Source organism: Papilio machaon, chromosome 1, assembly GCF_912999745.1.
Source record: "Papilio machaon chromosome 1, ilPapMach1.1, whole genome shotgun sequence".
In the NCBI taxonomy this organism is placed as follows: Eukaryota; Metazoa; Arthropoda; class Insecta; order Lepidoptera; family Papilionidae; genus Papilio; species Papilio machaon.
This window is the reverse complement of record NC_059986.1, coordinates 2,287,012-2,306,271: the sequence shown is the minus strand read 5'-3', so window position 1 is coordinate 2,306,271 and position 19,260 is coordinate 2,287,012. Positions and strand designations below refer to the sequence as shown.

Genomic DNA, 19,260 nt, shown 5'->3' with positions numbered 1-19,260 from the left:
GTATTATAATCGTAGTTGAATGTTTAGGGGTTGCTGCGCATGTGCGAAGTCAGCGTCAAACAACCGCCCTTTGCCGGCCAGACGATAGCTGTCGCTGTACTGGGCGACCGGCTTGACTCCGCTAACCGCGAAAAAAATATTTCATCCAATTAATAAATAGTTTGAGTAAACTTAAATCAATTAACTTTTTTGTTATGGTGAATTAATACGTGGGTAAAATAATTATTAATAATTGTGAATTAAGATCTAAAGAGACAGAATATAGTAGTATTTAATTGTTTGCTGATGCTTGTCGATTGATTCGGTGAGTGCCCTTTTGTTTTTTCTAAAACTTAATGTAATTTCAGCTTAAAGAACGACTTAATTTTAAGTGACTGTTATTGAATTAACACTATCGCTCTATTCGTCGTTTATTTTAATTCTCTTTTACTATTGTAATAAACATCATATATGAATGAATGATAATAGATAAAAGTTAAACATCTGGTACCTCTAAAAAGCATCGGACATTCACCTTTCAATGTCAAATACTGATCCAACTATTTTATATTTAAACATGTTTCAAGTCTCAGTACGAATAATTTTAATTTATTTTTGGTATTGGATGGTAAGATAACTATTTTTTTTTTAATTATAATTATTTGTACTTGAATTATTTACCTAGGACGAGGAAGGCCGACACCAAATAATTGGAAAAAGTCATAGACAGAAGTTATTTATCTAGCATTCATTGTATACGATGTTAAAACGCCCAAAAGAATAAAAAGCGATGGTATTTTTGTTTTTTTTTTTGTATTAATATGTTTTTAACCTTTAACGGTTGAAATTACTCTTTATGGCCGGTGAGTACACGACCACTTTATAATTGCAACCAAAAATTAGGTACTGCGTTATAAAATGCGAAAGTTTCGATGGATGGATGGATGTTTGTTAGAAGGTATCTCCGGAACGGTTCAACAGATCTTTATGAAATTTGGCACAGATGTAGAACATAGTCTGATTCTTATTATTTTTTTCCTTCGGTGCGGACGGGATCGCGAGCGACAATTAGTATGTAATATTAGTAAAGTACGCACAGTGATATGTTTATTGCAATCGTCCAACAATGAAATAATTATTCTATTTTGCTTTGTTTTTTTTTATACCTTAAATATGTTCAGTATCGGCAACTGGTAGCGCTATTTTCAAATGGTAGTACTAAAATAGTGGTATATTAGTGATTGTTGTATGAAAAGAATGAATGAATTGTATGTCAGGATATGCCATATTTTTCAATTTAAAATATCATACAGCAAAATATGGCAACATTAGCCGTTTTTCAGTATTGTTGATATCGAGGCTTATTTCTGCTGCAAAATGTGCAACAATCTTCTTTTTTTTTGTTCAAAATATAATTTCTTTTATTAATTAACACTAGTATTTATATGCGTTTTTTGCCCACATTGAATTATTAAATTATTGAATTATTAAGTTAATTAAAATTTGATCAATTATATTATGTAAAGAAGAGTACTTAAATGTTTAAATTAAAATGAAAATCCCTTAATACGAACAAATGTAGAATACGACGACGTTTTACGACGGCACGTGTACATGTACCTTAATATCTGAGCGGAAAGTTGTTTGAGTAGGGACCCTTATTAACACCGCTGAAAATTTATGACGCTGTAAACTCTGTGATGAAAATCTGACTAAAGACAAATATAAACAGAAATGTTTTATGTTAAAAATATGTACCCAAAGATTATTGCCCGTCTGGTAGCAGGGTTTTATTGGCAGGTATGGAAATTACTTACGTTGGTAAATTGGGTGGGTTTGTCCGTTCGTGACAGCTTGTAACTTAAACGACGTGACTGATTTTGGAATCTAAAAGTCTATCATGAATGTATACCTGACAGTTACGAGAATGTATTCGTAACGTCCTCGACAATATTTGTATGAGATTTGTTAATTTGTACTCTACACCCGGTAGAAGTGCTGCTCAAATTACAATACAAATTTTGTCGATGAAGACGAATATTCGTGCTAGGCCCAATAACATGTTCGATTTGTATTCGTCCCCGGATTGTTTTAAGAATAAAGACTTCTTGGTTCTTTAACTAATTCATCTTACTAATTATAAATGCGAATGTTTGGATGGATGGATATTACAAGGTATCTCCAGAACGGCTGAACGGATCTCGATGAAATTTGGTATAGATGTAGAACATAGTCTGGAAGAATACATAGGCTACTAATTAAGTTTGACACCTAGTAATATATATGCTAACATTTTAATCAAAGGTTTTCATTTTAATTTACAAAAGTAATGAAACAGTAGATTCCATCTTATTATTCTTTACAGAACTATAAATAATTGAGTACAGTTACGTGGAACAGTAGCGCATTGTCTGACTTATGTCGCCTGAATGCCCTACAATGACATGAGCATAATTCTGTACGCGCGTGTAAAAAGAAATATGTCACTGAAATTAGTACATTATATATAGTTGTATTATATTTACGTGACACTGATAATAAGTTAAAAGTATGAGTTATTCAAATCAAACAGTATTTTGATATTATGCCATTACTTCTATATTCAATCATAGCTGTCGTCCGCAACTTCATCCGCGCGGAATTAAAAAAAAAAACTTAATTGATAGCCTATGTGTTCTTCCAGATTGTCTACTACATCTGTACCAAATTTCAATAAGATCCGTTTAGCAGTTCTAGAGATACCTTCTAACAAACATCCACGTCCAACATACGCAATTATAAAATTAGTAAGATTTAGATTTTTTAGTATAAAATGAATTTTGCTATTTCTAGTAAATTATTTTTTAAAGGTATATTGATTCAACTGTATTTCCATAACCTTCACAGAAGCCGATAAAGTACAAGGAAGCCTTGTTTAGAATTTGTTTTGCGGCACATAATGTACTCGGATAAATCCATTGTTCATGGATCTATCTTTATACGATTTGTATCGATCTCACCTTCACTACGAATGTACAATCACGGTCAAAGCCGTGAATGGAAACACATTTTAATGTAATACTCTTAATGAAATTAAACGAAACACAGATGAGTTACGGTAAAATTCTACTGGTATTAATAAAAATAACAGTTGGGTTAAGGGCCTGATACAAAAGGCAGTTATTAAAGAAACCGCGCGCATAGTGACGAGGTTCCTGTCTCTGTAATCCTCACCACTGGTTGCTGGAGTCATGGGTCATGATGTCATGAGTCACTTTTGATATAATATATTTTGTTATTTTTTGTATTAATAAAACTTTTATTGCAGACACATAGTCAATACAAAATCCAATTAGAGATTAAATAAAATTATAATACATGTAGACATGTCCACATGGCTAATACGGGACAGTCCAAACCCGCTTTATCGTTGTTTTTTTTTAAAGAAAATATGGGAGCTGACGACATAATTTATGCATGTTTTTGACAATGGAAATCCATGGGCGTAGATGAACACCTTGGTGTTTCTCCTGCTCGTTTGCTCCCTTCTCTTATAAAAGAAATAGTTAACTATATCCTAATGTTCATCGTAAGATAATTAAATAATACATAAAAATAACACCTTATCTTCCTTCATCAATGTAATGAAACGCTTCCAAAATAGGCTCTATTAGAAATATATACTATGCCTTTTAACCTAGTTACCGAGGATTATTAGGGTGACCCATTTTTACAAAGTCCAAGGGACACTTAAAGAAATAGGATTATTTCCTTAATTGTCATAATCAACTTAACTTCTATACTTATAAAGGGGAAAAATTTGATTGTTTTTTTTTTTGCACTGAATAGACTCCGAAACTACTGAATCGATTTGAAAAATTCTTTCACTGTTGGGAAGCTTCACTATCTCTGGGTGATATAGGCGATACTAATTACTATTTTTTTATACAGCGATTTAACTTCGGATGAATAGGCGTTCAAGGCATCAATGTTTCTGTGTTTACATTGGTGTGAACACACGAAAAAGCATATTTCACGCTTGGTGTAGTACTTATCAAGTGTTAGCACAAAAGAGCTCGATACGAACGTAGACTTTGAGGCTATAATCCTCATTGACATGTTTTCCGCTGACATTGTATGCTGAAGGCGAGTCTAATGCCGATATAAGTCACCTTGACAGCAAGAGTAGACGTTTAAACAGTACTTTAATTAGAAAATTGACATCTGACAAGGCTATGTTGTCTCTTAAAGTATATTAACTCTAAATGTTTTAATAGCCTTATAGTTTTATGTACAGATTACCGAATTCATTGTATTGGTTTCGAAATCGAATTCATTTGACTATTTTGTGTACGTTATCCCTGCAATAATTTAACTTCTTTGAAATCACCACAAAATATATTGCTATATTTTTGCATTTAACAAAAAAATGTTTGTACCTTTTGTTCGTAGAGCTTCATAGAGCTCTTTTATGGTACTATGAGTAGTGGTACTCCGCTACTACCAGTCGCGTCGCTCCGCCCGTGTCAAATTTTACTCGTATGCCCGCGCCCTAAAAGGTAATGGAACTGCGCGGGCGTAGACAATTTCCGGCTTCTAATTCGAATAACAAAGAGTTATTTCCCAAACGTAGTAGCAGAACATTGACATTTTGTATTCATATAGTTTTGTAATAATCATCACTTTATAACGTAAAAAAAAGAAATACTTTTTTTTGCTATAAACTCAAATTTCAACTGTCATAGCACCTGTGTGATAACATATTTGTTATCCCTGTTTCAATGGGGATGAAAGAGATGGAATTAGTATTATGTTATAACATTTTTGTAAAGGTTTTGGACCAGTTCATAAAATGTGAGTTGGAGTAAATTTAATAATTAAATATGACTATATGACCAAAAAATTTTTGTTTTTTAAGATTATTATATTTACCTTTAATGTTAATTTTATTAAGCGTTTAATTATATTCTCTCACTTACATAAGTTTATACGCGGCGTCGGATTTTATAAAAAGCAAAAATTATAATTTCTCAAACACCTGAGCTAAATACAAAAGCGGGAAAAACTGCGCAGTTGAAGCTATACCTACGTCGAATGCATTTAAAGCCTTATATTGTTTAACTTTAGAGTATAATTCACTTAATATAAGATTTTAAAACAATTCTAAAAATAATCTCTCAACCTTAAGAGAAGAAAAACGAAATACCATTAAAAGCTGACGGTTTTCATTCAAATCATGTTTTTCTGTTTAAGTCGGCAAAGCAGCTTTTAAGGAATACATTTAGGCGTGTTTACTTTCACAATTATGTTACAGTTTTTACTTTTTCCATGTCAAAATATATTCTGTATTCGATTATTTATCTGTTTCTTTTTTTTTTTAAATATTTCTAGTCTAGTTTTGCTGTTGGAAATTTTTAAGGGTATTTTCTTATGTCTTCGAGAACTTAAAATAAAATCTTAAGTAATTTAAATAAAATTAGAATATTTATCTGACTTTCTTTTGAATTGAATTTTCGTTAATTAATTCCTTTGATATCATTTAATGTTGAAAATTCAAAAAATACTTTTAACAATACAACTTTTTTTAAAGTGTTTCTAAGATAAATGTGAACATAAATAAAGTTTTAAAGCTTCAGAAAATCCTTTTATATCGCGATGTCAGAATTAATTAGCTGTATTCATATTATTTCAGTATTCATTAAAATAACTTTGATTTAATCCTTGTTCGTTACTTCGCATAATATAATGAATAAAGTTATTTAACGTTGTTTTATTCGATATTCAAAAATAGATGTTTATGAAATCGATAAAGTTTTTTTGTTGTGTTTTATTTCCACTCAAGGTATAGTTATTTAGTAACAAATAGAGACTCTTAGGGATGATTTATTACGAGTAATACACTAAGGCAGTGTTTAAGTAACAATTAAACGCCTTATGGTAGATAATTAATTAAAAAAAATAATTCTTTTACAAAAAATAAACTTTAGATTATAGTTTAATTTTCTTACATAAGCTTTATTCATGAAAATAACGCAAGATAAGATGAGATAATGGCGAACATTGCTTAAGATTTCAGAACCTTTATTTAAATCGTGTGAACATTTACTAAGGTGTGAATGTTTAAATGGATGGATGGATGGATGTTTATTTGAAGGGATCTCCGGAACAGCTGAACGGATCTTGATGAAATTTGGTACAAATGTAGAACATAGTCTGGAAGAACACATAGGCTACTTATTAAGTTTTTGTAATTCCGCGTGGACGGAATCGCGGGCGACAGCTAGTTGCTAATAAATATTAGCTATGATTCTTATTTTATATCAGGATTTTTTTTTTCATATAACAAATTGTTGTTACATTTTGTTTTTTTTTTCTATTAAATTTAAAGTAAAACTTTTTTCTATAGTGTTCTTTTGTTTTGTTACGACGAACAAAAGACAGCAGCTGTTTTAAATTGCGCACTAAATTAAAAATAAATTGTAACATTACTCTTCTATAACGTTTTATATATTGGTCTTACATTTACATATCTAATGTTTTGTGTTGTATCAACAAGTATATATGTATTTGTACTGTATATGTTGTAATTCTTATTTTTAATTACATCTTAATAATGTTAACTTATGAGACTATCTTAGAGCAAAATGTGGAAGAAAACACATTAAGTTTTTTTTAGTTCTGCGCGGACGGAGTCGCGGGAGACAGCTACTTGATATTAAAAGGTTTTCGAAATTTAAACCTTTACCGTAATTGCCAAAATATGTGAAAACAAAACGTATCTTTGTCTACCTATATTTATCTACCGCTGTCTTTATTTCATAAAAATTAAATCTTAATAATTACCACAAATCTGATGAAACATGTTAATAAAATATAGCAATTAAAAGCAACCTTTTTAACTATGTATTCGTAATTTTTATGTAAACCTTGTCGGCGATCGTTCGTTTATAAAAAATGCACGAACTACGAATTGCAGAGTGAATTGAAACCGTCCCACTAGTGGATTATTCATAGGGCACATTCATGCACATATTCTATTCATTACTTATGCATGTGTTACGTTGACGTGAAATAAATTAGTTAAACTTGATTGTCAGTTAATAATATATCAATTCATTAAAAGACTAATTGTACAGCAAAAACTAAAAGATTTTCAATAATTTATAAAGCAATAATTTATCAAGGAAATGAATATAATAAACATTATCTAGCTTGTTTTGCTTCAGCTAACAGAATGTTCGGTAATTCAATAAAAAAAAATCAGTGTATTAACCAAAAACAAAACAAATTACACTTATAAAAAGATATCAATTAAAGAAAAAAAAATAGTTCTTGGCTAATGGGAAGAGGTTCAGCTGATGCTGCCTCCAGCTTGTCACTGAAGGCCGCGCTGGTTTTCAGCCTCCCCGTAATTACTCTAACAAGGGGCAGATAATCTATATATATATAAAAGAAAGTCGTGTTAGTTACACTATTTATTACTCAAGAACGGCTGATTCGATTTGACTGAAAATTGTTTGGCAGGTAGCTTAGAGCCGGAGCCAGGAAACGGACATATAGGATAATTTTTACCCCGTTTTCTATTTTTATTCCGCGCGGACGGAGTCGCGGGTAAAAGCTAGTTTAGTATAAAGATAGTAAAATATTGTCAGCCTTTAAAAATCAAATAGGGTTCAAATAGTCAAGTAGGACTTTTCACTTGACCTATAGAAGAAAGTTGATGTGAAAAGAGGTGTGAAACGTTACTTCTTTGAAAACACGAAGGGCATTTCGTTTGTTTTGTATTTTATTGAATGCCGTCTTGTTTTGTCGCAGAGAGCAAAATGGACGTGAGAGCGGACGAGGACGAGGCCCCTCCAGATCCGGCGGCGCGGAAGTACAAGCATCATGATTACACCGAACAAGATTTTGAAGGTACAAATGTGTTTTTTTTATTTTATAAATATTACAAATAACTTTTTACAAACGGACTCATTATATAAAAAGCTTTTAAGAAATAGAGCAAGCAATTGCCCAATTTTTTAAAGCATAACAAAATTATGCTTTAAAAAACATTTTTTTTATCTTGAAAATTAGTTTTTATTCATTCTCAAAGTAACAAATTACACAATCATATATTCACGGTTCTTTCCATATTTATAGGTAACTTTTAAATGAATATTTCGATTTCGCTTGAACAATTTTACTTCTTTTGGTAGTACTTTTTTCATTAAAGAACATCTTTAGATATCACATTTCCGCAGGTCATCGAGCACACACTGTGTTCGTGGGAGTGCACGTACCGGCTCGACGACACTCCCACCGAAAGCATAAGCATCATCATCGCAACAACGATAAAGATAACGATAAACCTGGTAAGATAAATCTTTCTAAATGCTTAAGAAAGTGTACTATTTATTTGTCTAATGCCCGACAATTCTAGATACAAAACAATCAAAGAGTTGAATAAATATCTATTTAAAACAAAAGAGAAATTTAGGAGATAGTACAAAAAGAATATAAAAAACACCAAAGGTGCAAGTAGTAATTAACACGAATTTAATTTTTCTTGCAAAATTAGCATCTAAATTCCGATTCGTAGGGTCAGCGCTATTGTCTCGAGTCAGAAGACTGAGCGTCACAGATGATGGAGAAACATGTAAGAACAAAAATCACCACCCCATCTCTTCATTGACCACATTAGAGATCTAATTCTTGTACAATTAGTACTTCGTTCTTCATTCTACCATCTTAGAGCATGTTTCATACTTAAAACTAAGTGTTAATTAAATAACGTCTAAATCTGGGGTAAATTTACTATATGTGCATGGTTATCAGTTCTTACAATTTATTTCGACTCAACTGAATTTTTCTTACCTCTCGACCCAAAACCAGTAATTAATTAACGTTCATATTTAAAGTTAAATCTAATTGAAAACATTGTTTTTAGTAACACCACCCGCACAAAGGGTACAATTCATACTTGGGGAAGATGTTGACGATGCTTCATTCGAATCCCATCCACTTTTCTCTGAGATGGAAGAACTAGTTAAAGATGGGGACGAACTTGAATGGAAAGAGACAGCGCGATGGATTAAGTTTGAAGAGGATGTGGAAGAAGGTGGTAATCGCTGGTCGAAACCACACGTCGCAACATTATCTTTACATTCTCTTTTTGAACTCCGAAGCCTACTATTAAACGGTGCAGTCATATTAGATATGGATGCTAATTCTTTAGATCAAGTAGCTGAAAATGTTTTGGATTATATGGTAGGAGATGGATCTCTAGGTTATGATTGTAGAGAAAAAGTGAAAGATGCCCTTTTAAGAAGACATCGGCACCAGCATGAGAAACGAAATCATAACAATATGTCAAAACTTCCCTTAATCCGATCTTTAGCGGACATCGGAAGAAATCATTCATCTTGCAAAAGTGAGTATGAGTCTCTTTTAGACAATTTATGTCGAAAACATAGAAATAAGTATAGTAATGAATAGTCATGGGGATATACTGGGAATATCCTATTAGATTTCCAGGAAACTGGGTCTCGGCGTACAAGCGCAAGGAATAGTAACACTTCGTCACCTCAGACGGCATTACTACATGCGCCAGATGCCAGAGGCTCTTATCTAGCTGTTCCAGGTTAGACAATCTTGAGAGACTGTAAAAAGTGTGAACATGAACTCACAACTATCACAGCCTAAGTCTTATTTTCACGATGACCTGCACGGCACTGGACTTGCTAAATTCTTATAAATTATACTTATAGAGGTTAAAGTATAAAATTACCGTTGTAATATTCTGGAACCTTGAGTGTAATGTGACATTATTTAATGATACGAGGGATCGAATTTTTATCCATAATTTCGTTCAAAAAAGGCAATTTAATCCTTCAACCTCTGAATTTATGTGTGTATGTATATGTTCATGGCTCACCTTATTTCAAGAATTTTGAGTGCGTAAAAATTAGATTAGATATATAAATTGGCGTTCTAAATTGCAGTGGAAGAAAGCAGTACCGGTGGACATTCTCAGAAGGGAGATTTGAGTCGTTTCCTAGGAATACCTAGCGCGGGTAACCGCTAATCCTTAAGATGTTTAATAAATGTTTTCTTCACCATTTAACACCAAATTCTTATTTATTTTATACATCGTCAATATTCATCGGTCTCGTATTTATTTATAGGCTACATTCACACCGTTTTTAGTTTGTTTTGACATTCTTTTTAGCTTTGGCTCTTGCTTGTAATCGTTACTACTATACTTTTATGGTACTACTAAGTACACTTTTACCTATATTTCTTTCTCATCCAATTTGTCTCATCGATGTTTCTGATAACAATTTATTTGTGTAAATGGACAAAATCCAACTCTATGTTACGTAGCTTAGCAACATTGCAACTACAGTCATTTTACAATTATAAATGTTCTTAATTTCGTAGTTATATCTATGTTATTTGCTCTTCTCACAAAGCACGTATTTTCAGGTGGAGCTCCTGATGAATGCATGGTAAAAAGCCCGAGTAACATTTCAATGCCACGCAATCATAGTTCCAGTGATCTTCCTGTTAATGGTGATATTAATCATAAAAGCAACACAAATTTTATGCGCAAAATACCACCAGGTGCTGAAGCATCTAATATCCTAGTCGGTGAAGTAGATTTTCTAGAAAAGACGCTATCAGCATTCGTAAGGTTGAAGACAGGTACAATTATGGGAGATCTTACCGAAGTACCAGTACCCACTAGATTCATGTTCGTTTTATTAGGACCGCCAAACAGTAACTCAAGCTTTCATGAAATCGGTCGAGCTATGGCTACTCTTATGTCCGATGAAATTTTTCATGAAGTAGCATACAGAGCCAAGAAAAGAGATCATTTACTGGCTGGAATAGATGAGTTTCTCGACGCAGTTACAGTATTACCCCCTGGAGAATGGGATCCTGCAATTCGTATCGAGCCACCGGCTGCAATCCCGTCGCAAGATATTCGTAAAAGACCTAATGATAGTATTCAAAAAGAAGAACCAGACGAAGAAGAAGAAGAGCAAAGACAAAGGGAAGAATCAGGTTTAGCTAGAACTGGACGGTTATTTGGAGGTTTAATTAATGATCTGAAAAGAAAAAGGCCTTGGTATTGGTCAGATTTTAAAGATGCTTTTGCACTTCAATGTGTAGCATCGTGGATTTTCTTATATTTCGCGTGTTTGTCACCAATAATAACTTTTGGAGGCTTACTAGGAGAAGCTACTGGGAAAAATATGGCTGCTATGGAGTCACTCGTATCTGGATTTGTTTGTGGTATGGGCTACGGCTTTTTCTCCGGACAACCATTGACAATCTTGGGATCGACCGGTCCAGTATTAGTATTTGAGACAATTGTGTTTGAATTTTGCAAACAGATTGGCTGGAATTATATGTCTTTCAGATTCTGTATTGGTACCTGGACTACCATAATATTAATTACTTTAGTCGCAATCGATGCCAGTGCATTTGTTTGCTATATAACACGATTTACTGAAGAAAATTTCGCAACACTTATAGCATTTATTTTTATTTACAAGGTAAAATATTTTCAGCACAAATTAATAATTTTCGAATCTCCCTCACATTTTTATTTCAAATCTATCAAATTATCTTCTAGGCTGTTGAAAATGTTATATCTATTGGTAAAAAGTTTCCACTGAGGACGCACGCAGCAGAAGTTCTTAATTATGAATGTTACTGTTCACCAAGTAATTATTCTAAAGTTCCAGAGGAGTTTAATTGGACGACCGTTGAAAAAGAGTCTTGCCAGGTACTTCGTGAACTTTAACCACAGTTACAATCACATTTATTTTTAATATATTTCTAATTTTGTGTCATTTTTTTAGCTTTACAATGGAACTTTGATCGGTGCTGGATGCGAAACAAAAGTATATGTTCCAGATGTTTTTCTGATGTCAATAATATTATTCCTGGGTACATTTACAATTTCGATAATTTTAAAAGATTTTAAAAATTCCTTATTCTTTCCATCTAAGGTAATTTCATCAATAAATCTTTAATAAAACAAATCGTCATATTTAATGATTTTCTGAAAATTATAAATATTTTATATTTTGACTTTAGGTGAGGCAAATAATAAGCGACTTTTCAGTAATCATAGCGATTCTGTCAATGTCTTTCTTGGATTATAAAGTGGGAGTCAAAACGCCGAAGCTTGAAGTACCTTCAGAGTTTAAGCCAACGCTGCCAACCAGAAATTGGGTCATTACCCCATTCAATGGAAATCCCATCTGGTCTGCCTTAGTAGCAATTTTGCCTGCACTTCTGGGTACAATTCTGATATTTATGGATCAACAAATAACAGCTGTAATTGTTAACCGGAAAGAGAATAAGCTGAAGAAGGGATGCGGATATCACTTAGACTTGTTTGTATTGGCTATATTGATACAAGTGTGCTCAGTTATGGGACTGCCTTGGTTTGTGGCTGCCACAGTTCTCAGTATCAATCACGTCAATTCACTAAAAGTTGAATCGGAATGTGCTGCGCCCGGTGAGAAACCGCAATTTTTAGGAGTCAGAGAACAAAGGATGACACACATTATGATATTCTTAACAATCGGTTGCTCCGTTGTTCTGACACCAGTTTTAAGACATATACCTATGCCTGTACTATTTGGAGTATTTCTGTATATGGGTGTCGCATCCCTGAAAGGCTTACAATTCTTTGACAGGATTCTAATAATGTTTATGCCACAGAAGTATCAACCAGATCACATGTTCCTGAGACAGGTTAGTTCTGATATAACCTCTTATATGAATTAAACAATCATTCATAAGAAACTTACGCTATTGATAATTTCAGGTGCCAATTCGTCGGGTACATTTATTCACAGCAATACAATTAACGTGCTTGGTGTGTCTTTGGGTAATAAAGTCATTCTCAATGACGTCTATACTGTTTCCATTGATGCTTGTGGTCATGATCGGGATTCGGAAGATGTTAGATTTGTTCTTTACTCAAAGAGAAATGAAGATATTGGATGACGTAATGCCGGAGATGTCACGGCGGAATCAAGATGAACTCCATGAGCTTGGAGACGCAGAGGTACGAGAGAAATAAATAGTACTAAAAAAGATAAAAATAATTTGAGTTTTATAATGTCGTCTCAAAATCGAACTCTTAATAATTTACTGTAGTCTATTTTGACTTATTCTATCTATTTTCTAATAATTATTAAGTTTATCCTTAAGTGTATAAATTTTAGGTACCTAATAAGAGTAACCCACCTCCATATCAAGAAAATTTACAAATACCTCTTATAAATGGAAATATTATGAATATACCGTTGACTTCAATAAATATATCTGAGGAGGTAAATAAGACGGGCATTTGGAAGCAAGTGAACAGTAGCAATAAAATGGCTCCAACAAGTGATACTAAAGATTTTAAAGTGAAATCAGGGAAGAAAAAGTTAGTACTGATTAATTTTTGCATGAGAAACCTATTTTTAAGAAAATTGCGCTATTGAAAGAACATGAGACTTAGCTAATGTTAACGTGAAGGAGTGAACGAAGCTATTTATATTTAAAAGAAAATTCTTTCATTGCGAATAACGATCGAAATTTTAATCAATGGACGATCTAGTGTAACTCATTAAATGGTAACTTTCTATGTTTATTTTCGTTAGATTACTTAAAAGAGATTTTAACTTCCAGTAATAAACACAAGAAACTAATGTCAAAAAACGCACAATCAGAAATCGAAAGGAGACTATCAACTATGGACGAAGTTGAGGAAGACGATCCAATATCGAAGGTGTGCATTGATGACACGAAATTTTGAACAGGCATGCCATCCCATGAGTAGACAGGAGGATCACAGCATGGCAGCATGAAGCACGGTACCCTGACTCCCACGTGCATGGTCTTATACTATTTAAACATTATTCGGCAATTGACCAAATAATTACGAAAACATCCAAATAATAACTCCAAACAAGGCTAAATTACAACTAAAAAAATTTACAAAAAATATAAATTTTATACTTTTCCAAAATAGATATCTAATAATAATAATAACAAAATAAAATAATAATTTTATCGCCGATTAATGTTTGACATTTGTAGCCAAATGTAGAATGTAGAATTTTTTTGTTATCTATTATGTTAATTGCAATAAAATCAGTATTAATTTGTATTGGTTTTTATATTTATCACCTTAATTTTCAATTGAAAATTTTGATACATCACTGAGGACGATTGCTGGCAAAAATAATACTCTGCGATTTTAAGATGACCGCTGATTAGACCATACATTGTATAGCAATTTCATAAGTATTTTACTTTAAAATCATAAGCAAAGGTAGCGTAGCACTATGCTTTCGTAACATATAAACAAAATGTCCTATTCGCACACCGCTAGATATATAAGATCAGTTTTTATTTATTTATTTGTTTAACACATTTTGTAATTACACTGAACATCAAATAACAATTATGACAGTTCTATATTACGATTTTCTGATTTCGTAGTTTATAACATCATATTCACACAGATAAAAAAAAAAACTTGAGAGGTGTCAAGGGACACCCGGATGGAACGAAGTTCCTTTCAATTAATTAGTGAAGGAACCAATGTTTATTCTATGAATAAAAAACTTAAGTCTTCACAAGAAGTACATTTTATTTCTATGAATTTTCGTTATATATTGTCACGTCGTTGCCATGGTGAAGTAGCGCTCATTCGTCGTTAACATACTTACTATAGCAAAAAGTGTCGTGACAACTTTTCGTAAGAATTTTTTCCGTCTAGCCCCCTTTCACAACGCGCGATAAGGAACTTCGTTCCAAAACTTGTTACCTCCATTCAAATTCAAGCTTGGATGTTGTGCTAAAATACATCAGCACCGCTTTTGTAAATAAACATTGATAATATTAATTAGTATGTACTAAATAGCTAAAGTTCAACATGTTATGTAAAATGTAATATTTATTACATAACTAGAGATAGTTTATATAAATATTACCATTATGTTTTAATGTATATAAGTTTGCGTGTATATACATAGCAAAGGTAAGATTATCAACATCTACATAAAATAACTATTTATATTATTTACTTACAGTGGTTTTCTAAGGTAACAATCTTAGTTTAAAACATATTCTTATCTCTGTTTTGATGACAGGGATGACGATATTTTTATAATGAGATTTTGGTCTCAGAGATGTCTCGCTTAGTGTCATATCAAGAACTTTATTTTATTTTATCTAAATGTTTTACAGAGTGACATGTTAAGGAGGTTGGATTCTTGGAGTGGTGGAAAGAAATGCGACCCAAGAAGAAATAGTACCTCCACTGAAACATCCGTGTAAAATATTACTAACCGTGGACTTCCACTGTTCTACTTGTACGAAAACATATTGTTAACTCTCTCGATACACGATATGAATTTGTAAGAATGATGTGAATCATGTGTATCATTCAGATATGAACTTATATAACTTACTTATATGAACGATATGAAATTATAAGGTTTCTGGTCAGTCAGGTGTCTGTTTCTAAAGATTATTAGAAGTATTCTTTAAAGTTATTACAGAATTAATTCTGACAACTTTGTAAGTTTAGGCGATAATTTTGTTAATCAAATGATAGCCTTCATTGTGTTTTAGACGATTAGAAATAGCACAAAGTTATTTGAATGTGGGACTGAGATAAGTAAAGCTTTGTAACCTTTGGTAATGCTTTCTAGTAAACTTTATTAATAATAATTTTAACGTTTAAACGAGTGTGAAACTTAAATGTGGTATTTTAAATGTTTTGTAGTCGTACTAAAGTACTAAACTAATGTCGTACTAAAGTACTAAACTAATGTCGTACTAAAAAAGAAGACTAGATTCAATTATACACAATTGTAAAACAAGTGCCAATAGAATAAACACCAATATCTTAGATACATTGTTTTTGAGACAGTCTTTTAAAATATTACCGTTGGTTATCACTGACGAAACATATATGAAAAAAAAAATGTTATTCCTTTCAAAATGAAGTGGGAAAACAAAATGTTTTATTTCACTTGTTACATCAGTGGAAACCTAGCTTAATCATTCGAATGTTATCAAATTAATTTGAAATAATTTCGATATAGTGCTTAAGAAAAATCGTATTACTATGTTGTATTTTGTGAGTGAACGAAGACTGTTTTTTGATGTGAAATTCCATCTCAGTCAATTTCTTTAGTCTGTAATAGTACCGTGATATAAATAGTTACCAATTCTATAAAAATAGTACATTCAATATACAATTTAAATAGTGAAACTTTTTCGTACACATAAAAGTGTTTCAAAGTCAGTTGTAACATTTTTAGATGATCAATATACGTAATAGATAAAATAATTTTTTAAAGTATTAAGAACGTTAGATTAGTAAAAATACTATAGGATAAGAAAGTAAGTGTTATTTTATTCATTTATTTTAATTTAAATATTATCTTTAATTTCTTACGGTGAAGGAAAATATCGTGATGTAATTTGCACATACCGGAGAAGAAATTCAAAGATGTGAAGTCAACTGTGTGAAGTCAACCAACCAGCATTGGGCCTGCGTGGTTTACTATAGCCTAGTCACCTCTGACCTCGGTGAGGACTATGTCTTTTATTTGATATCTCTGAAAAATGATTTTTTTTTTTTTAAAGTTTATGTTAAACAAATGTTACATTAAAGCCTAAATTAGCGAATTTGTAAACAACGTAGGTTTTACTTACATGTGTATTTTAGGTATATTATGTATTATTATATAAATATATAAGTAATAATAATGTACGTGATGGGATATGTTTGTTATATGAATTTGCATCATTTTTGAGACCTTTGTGGAGTGTTATGAATAAATGATTTTTTTGTAAATATGTGCATAAATTAATTTTAATTATATAAAAAAACCCCAATCCAAATGAAAAAATTGAGTTTTATAAAAAAAAAACGTAAAAAGTCATACACAGTAGCCATTACTCTAATTCAAATTTATACTTTCATTTGTTTATAGGTAAACTTCGAATCTAAAGTCAGACTTAATGTCTTAGTCGAAAATCTTACTTAATACTATAAATGCGAATATTTGTATGGATGGATGGATATTTGTTAGAAAGTATCTCCAGATCGGCTGCATGGATCTAGCTGAAATTTGGCATAGGTGTAGAACATATTCTGGAAGAACACATAAGCTACTAATTAAGCCTCTTTTAACTCCGCTCAGACGGAGTTGCGGACGACAGCTAATAGGGTAATATAAAAAGGTGATCCTGCTTTTTTATGGCGCAATTCTCGAAGTCAATTACTTGATTTTTAACTACTCTCCTAAGTTAACTTTTTATTTTAAAAATTGACATGAATTTTAAAAGTTTATTTAGTTAATAGTAGAGGTTTGTACCACGGGTACCGAATCTTAACCTCCAGCGCTTATTTTGCGTGAATCACTCCAACCCGTCTCACCAAAATACCCCAGCAACCCTTATTACTAGTGATTTCTGGGAGTGATCACGACGAGCCTAACCTAACACGTCGGACGGACGTCGGACTCTACGAGACAAAAAAAAAACACGTTGGACGGACGTCGGACTCTACCAGACAGTATTGTATGAGACACTGTTTCTGTTTCTGACGGCTATCAACCGCATAGAAACAATATAAAGTCCCTAGTGACGTTTCTTTGATTCATAGTAATGTATACACTTAATTCGTTTAATAAATCATGCTAATAATAATTGGTCACAGAAACGTTCAGATTAATTAATCTGCTTACACAATCCATTGGACTGTGTAAGCAGATACAGTTGAGTGGCACTTGAATTCATTGATCTAGTGTAACAGTTTAGATGATAATGATTTAAGATAGAGGCCTAATATGTAACGCTGTTGGTTCGAATCCCGATCAGATTATTTTCGTGAACTAACTCCAAACAAATGTTTAAGCTAAAAACATTAACCAATACAAAATATTAATATTTTGTGCTATATAAAAACAATCGTTAATGAGATCCAAGAGAATCTGCTTATAGCTAAAGTTAGTCGTTACAATGTCTAATTTAATGAACGTTTTATTTTAAAATCTTAGCTGAAAGTAAGGATAATAAAGAAAAAAATGTCTGTTACAGCAAAAAAAACGGCCGCCATCAAATAATAAGCGTCCTTGAAAACGATATTCCACATTATTCGGAACTCAAAGCTCTACGCCAATCGGATTGTGTTCACTCAGTGAATAAGTAATTTGAGTTAGAGTCCGTCAAACTTTACTTACTTTTATTATAATATATTTTTTATAACATTAGCAGATTCTACTTATTTTTTATATTATATGGTGAAGTAAGCAGCCACCTGAATACGCTGTAATAGCGAAGCTACCGCTACCCATAGACATCCACAAGAAAGATAATATTTCCCCTTCCTAGACGTCCCCTCCTGCATAAAATTCCCATCCTCTTCCCATCCTTTCCTTATAGGAAAATATTTATAAATGTGGAACTTAATGAATATTATAAGGAAAAGAATTTTTAACATTGTCCCATAGATCTATCCTATAGTGTAATAAATAACATCTATATTAACGCAGAACATAGCCATCACCCATTACGACAAAGTACAGCCAACAGTACAACTCATAAAATAATCCTATATTTGTTTTTATTTATTAAGAAAAGATTTTATTAAAATTTCTTAAGTTAAACAAAGTCGTGATTGAAGCTTACGCCTGAAACCCAGTTTATTAAACGTAAACAAGGATAAAATACCTCTAACCTTTATTTTCTGAGACCAAAATCTCTGTATAAAAAATATCGTCATCCCTGTCATTATCTTTGACAAAAGAGAGATAACAATATGTTTAAACGGAGATTTTAGTCTTAGAAACCTACTGTAAATATATGAGGAAAATCTGTTCCAATTTTACGGGTAAATGTTTCTGTTCATATTTTATAACATAACATATTATATTATTATAATATGTAAATAAATAATAAGATTATTTTTACTCAACTATAGGTTGATAATATAATTTTATAAATGTTTCTAATTTATTCAATAAAATGAAAAAAGTAGGATAATAAATACAGTAGTATATAGGTACATGTTGTTACAATACATGTTGATCTTTATCAATTGATGTTAAACCAAGTGTTTCTAATACGACAAAATTTAGAAAATATGTTAAAAGATATCGATTTAAATATACTCGAGTTCAATGGTAAAAAGGCTTATGACATTCTATTGATAAGGGTCGCGGAAAATATATGTTCACTTTCATGTAAAGGGCACACTGATGTATGTTTGAGTGCCTTTATATC

General features: G+C 32.0%; 1 protein-coding gene across 7 annotated transcripts; it reads left to right on the top strand.

Annotated features, from left to right (window-relative positions):
* Positions 1–189: 189 nt before the first annotated feature.
* On the top strand, positions 190–15,320 carry LOC106714290 (sodium bicarbonate cotransporter 3). 7 transcript variants are annotated; one of them, XR_001357164.2, is made up of 15 exons: positions 190–304; positions 7,774–7,872; positions 8,202–8,312; positions 8,540–8,596; positions 8,888–9,370; positions 9,467–9,580; positions 9,942–10,013; positions 10,426–11,501; positions 11,582–11,734; positions 11,811–11,960; positions 12,049–12,714; positions 12,788–13,030; positions 13,191–13,396; positions 13,642–13,826; positions 15,208–15,320. XR_001357164.2 is itself a non-coding variant. In XM_014507297.2 (15 exons), the coding sequence occupies exons 2-15, from the start codon at positions 7,782–7,784 to the stop codon at positions 15,295–15,297; spliced, it is 3,612 nt and encodes a 1,203-aa protein (XP_014362783.2). In that variant the 5' UTR covers positions 190–304; positions 7,774–7,781; the 3' UTR covers positions 15,298–15,320. The 7 variants fall into 7 exon arrangements, 6 of the variants coding, with proteins under 6 accessions (XP_014362783.2, XP_045536037.1, XP_045536110.1 ...); XM_014507297.2 differs by having other exon boundaries at positions 13,642–13,741; XM_045680081.1 differs by lacking the exon at positions 15,208–15,320 and having other exon boundaries at positions 13,642–13,908.
* Positions 15,321–19,260: the final 3,940 nt, after the last annotated feature.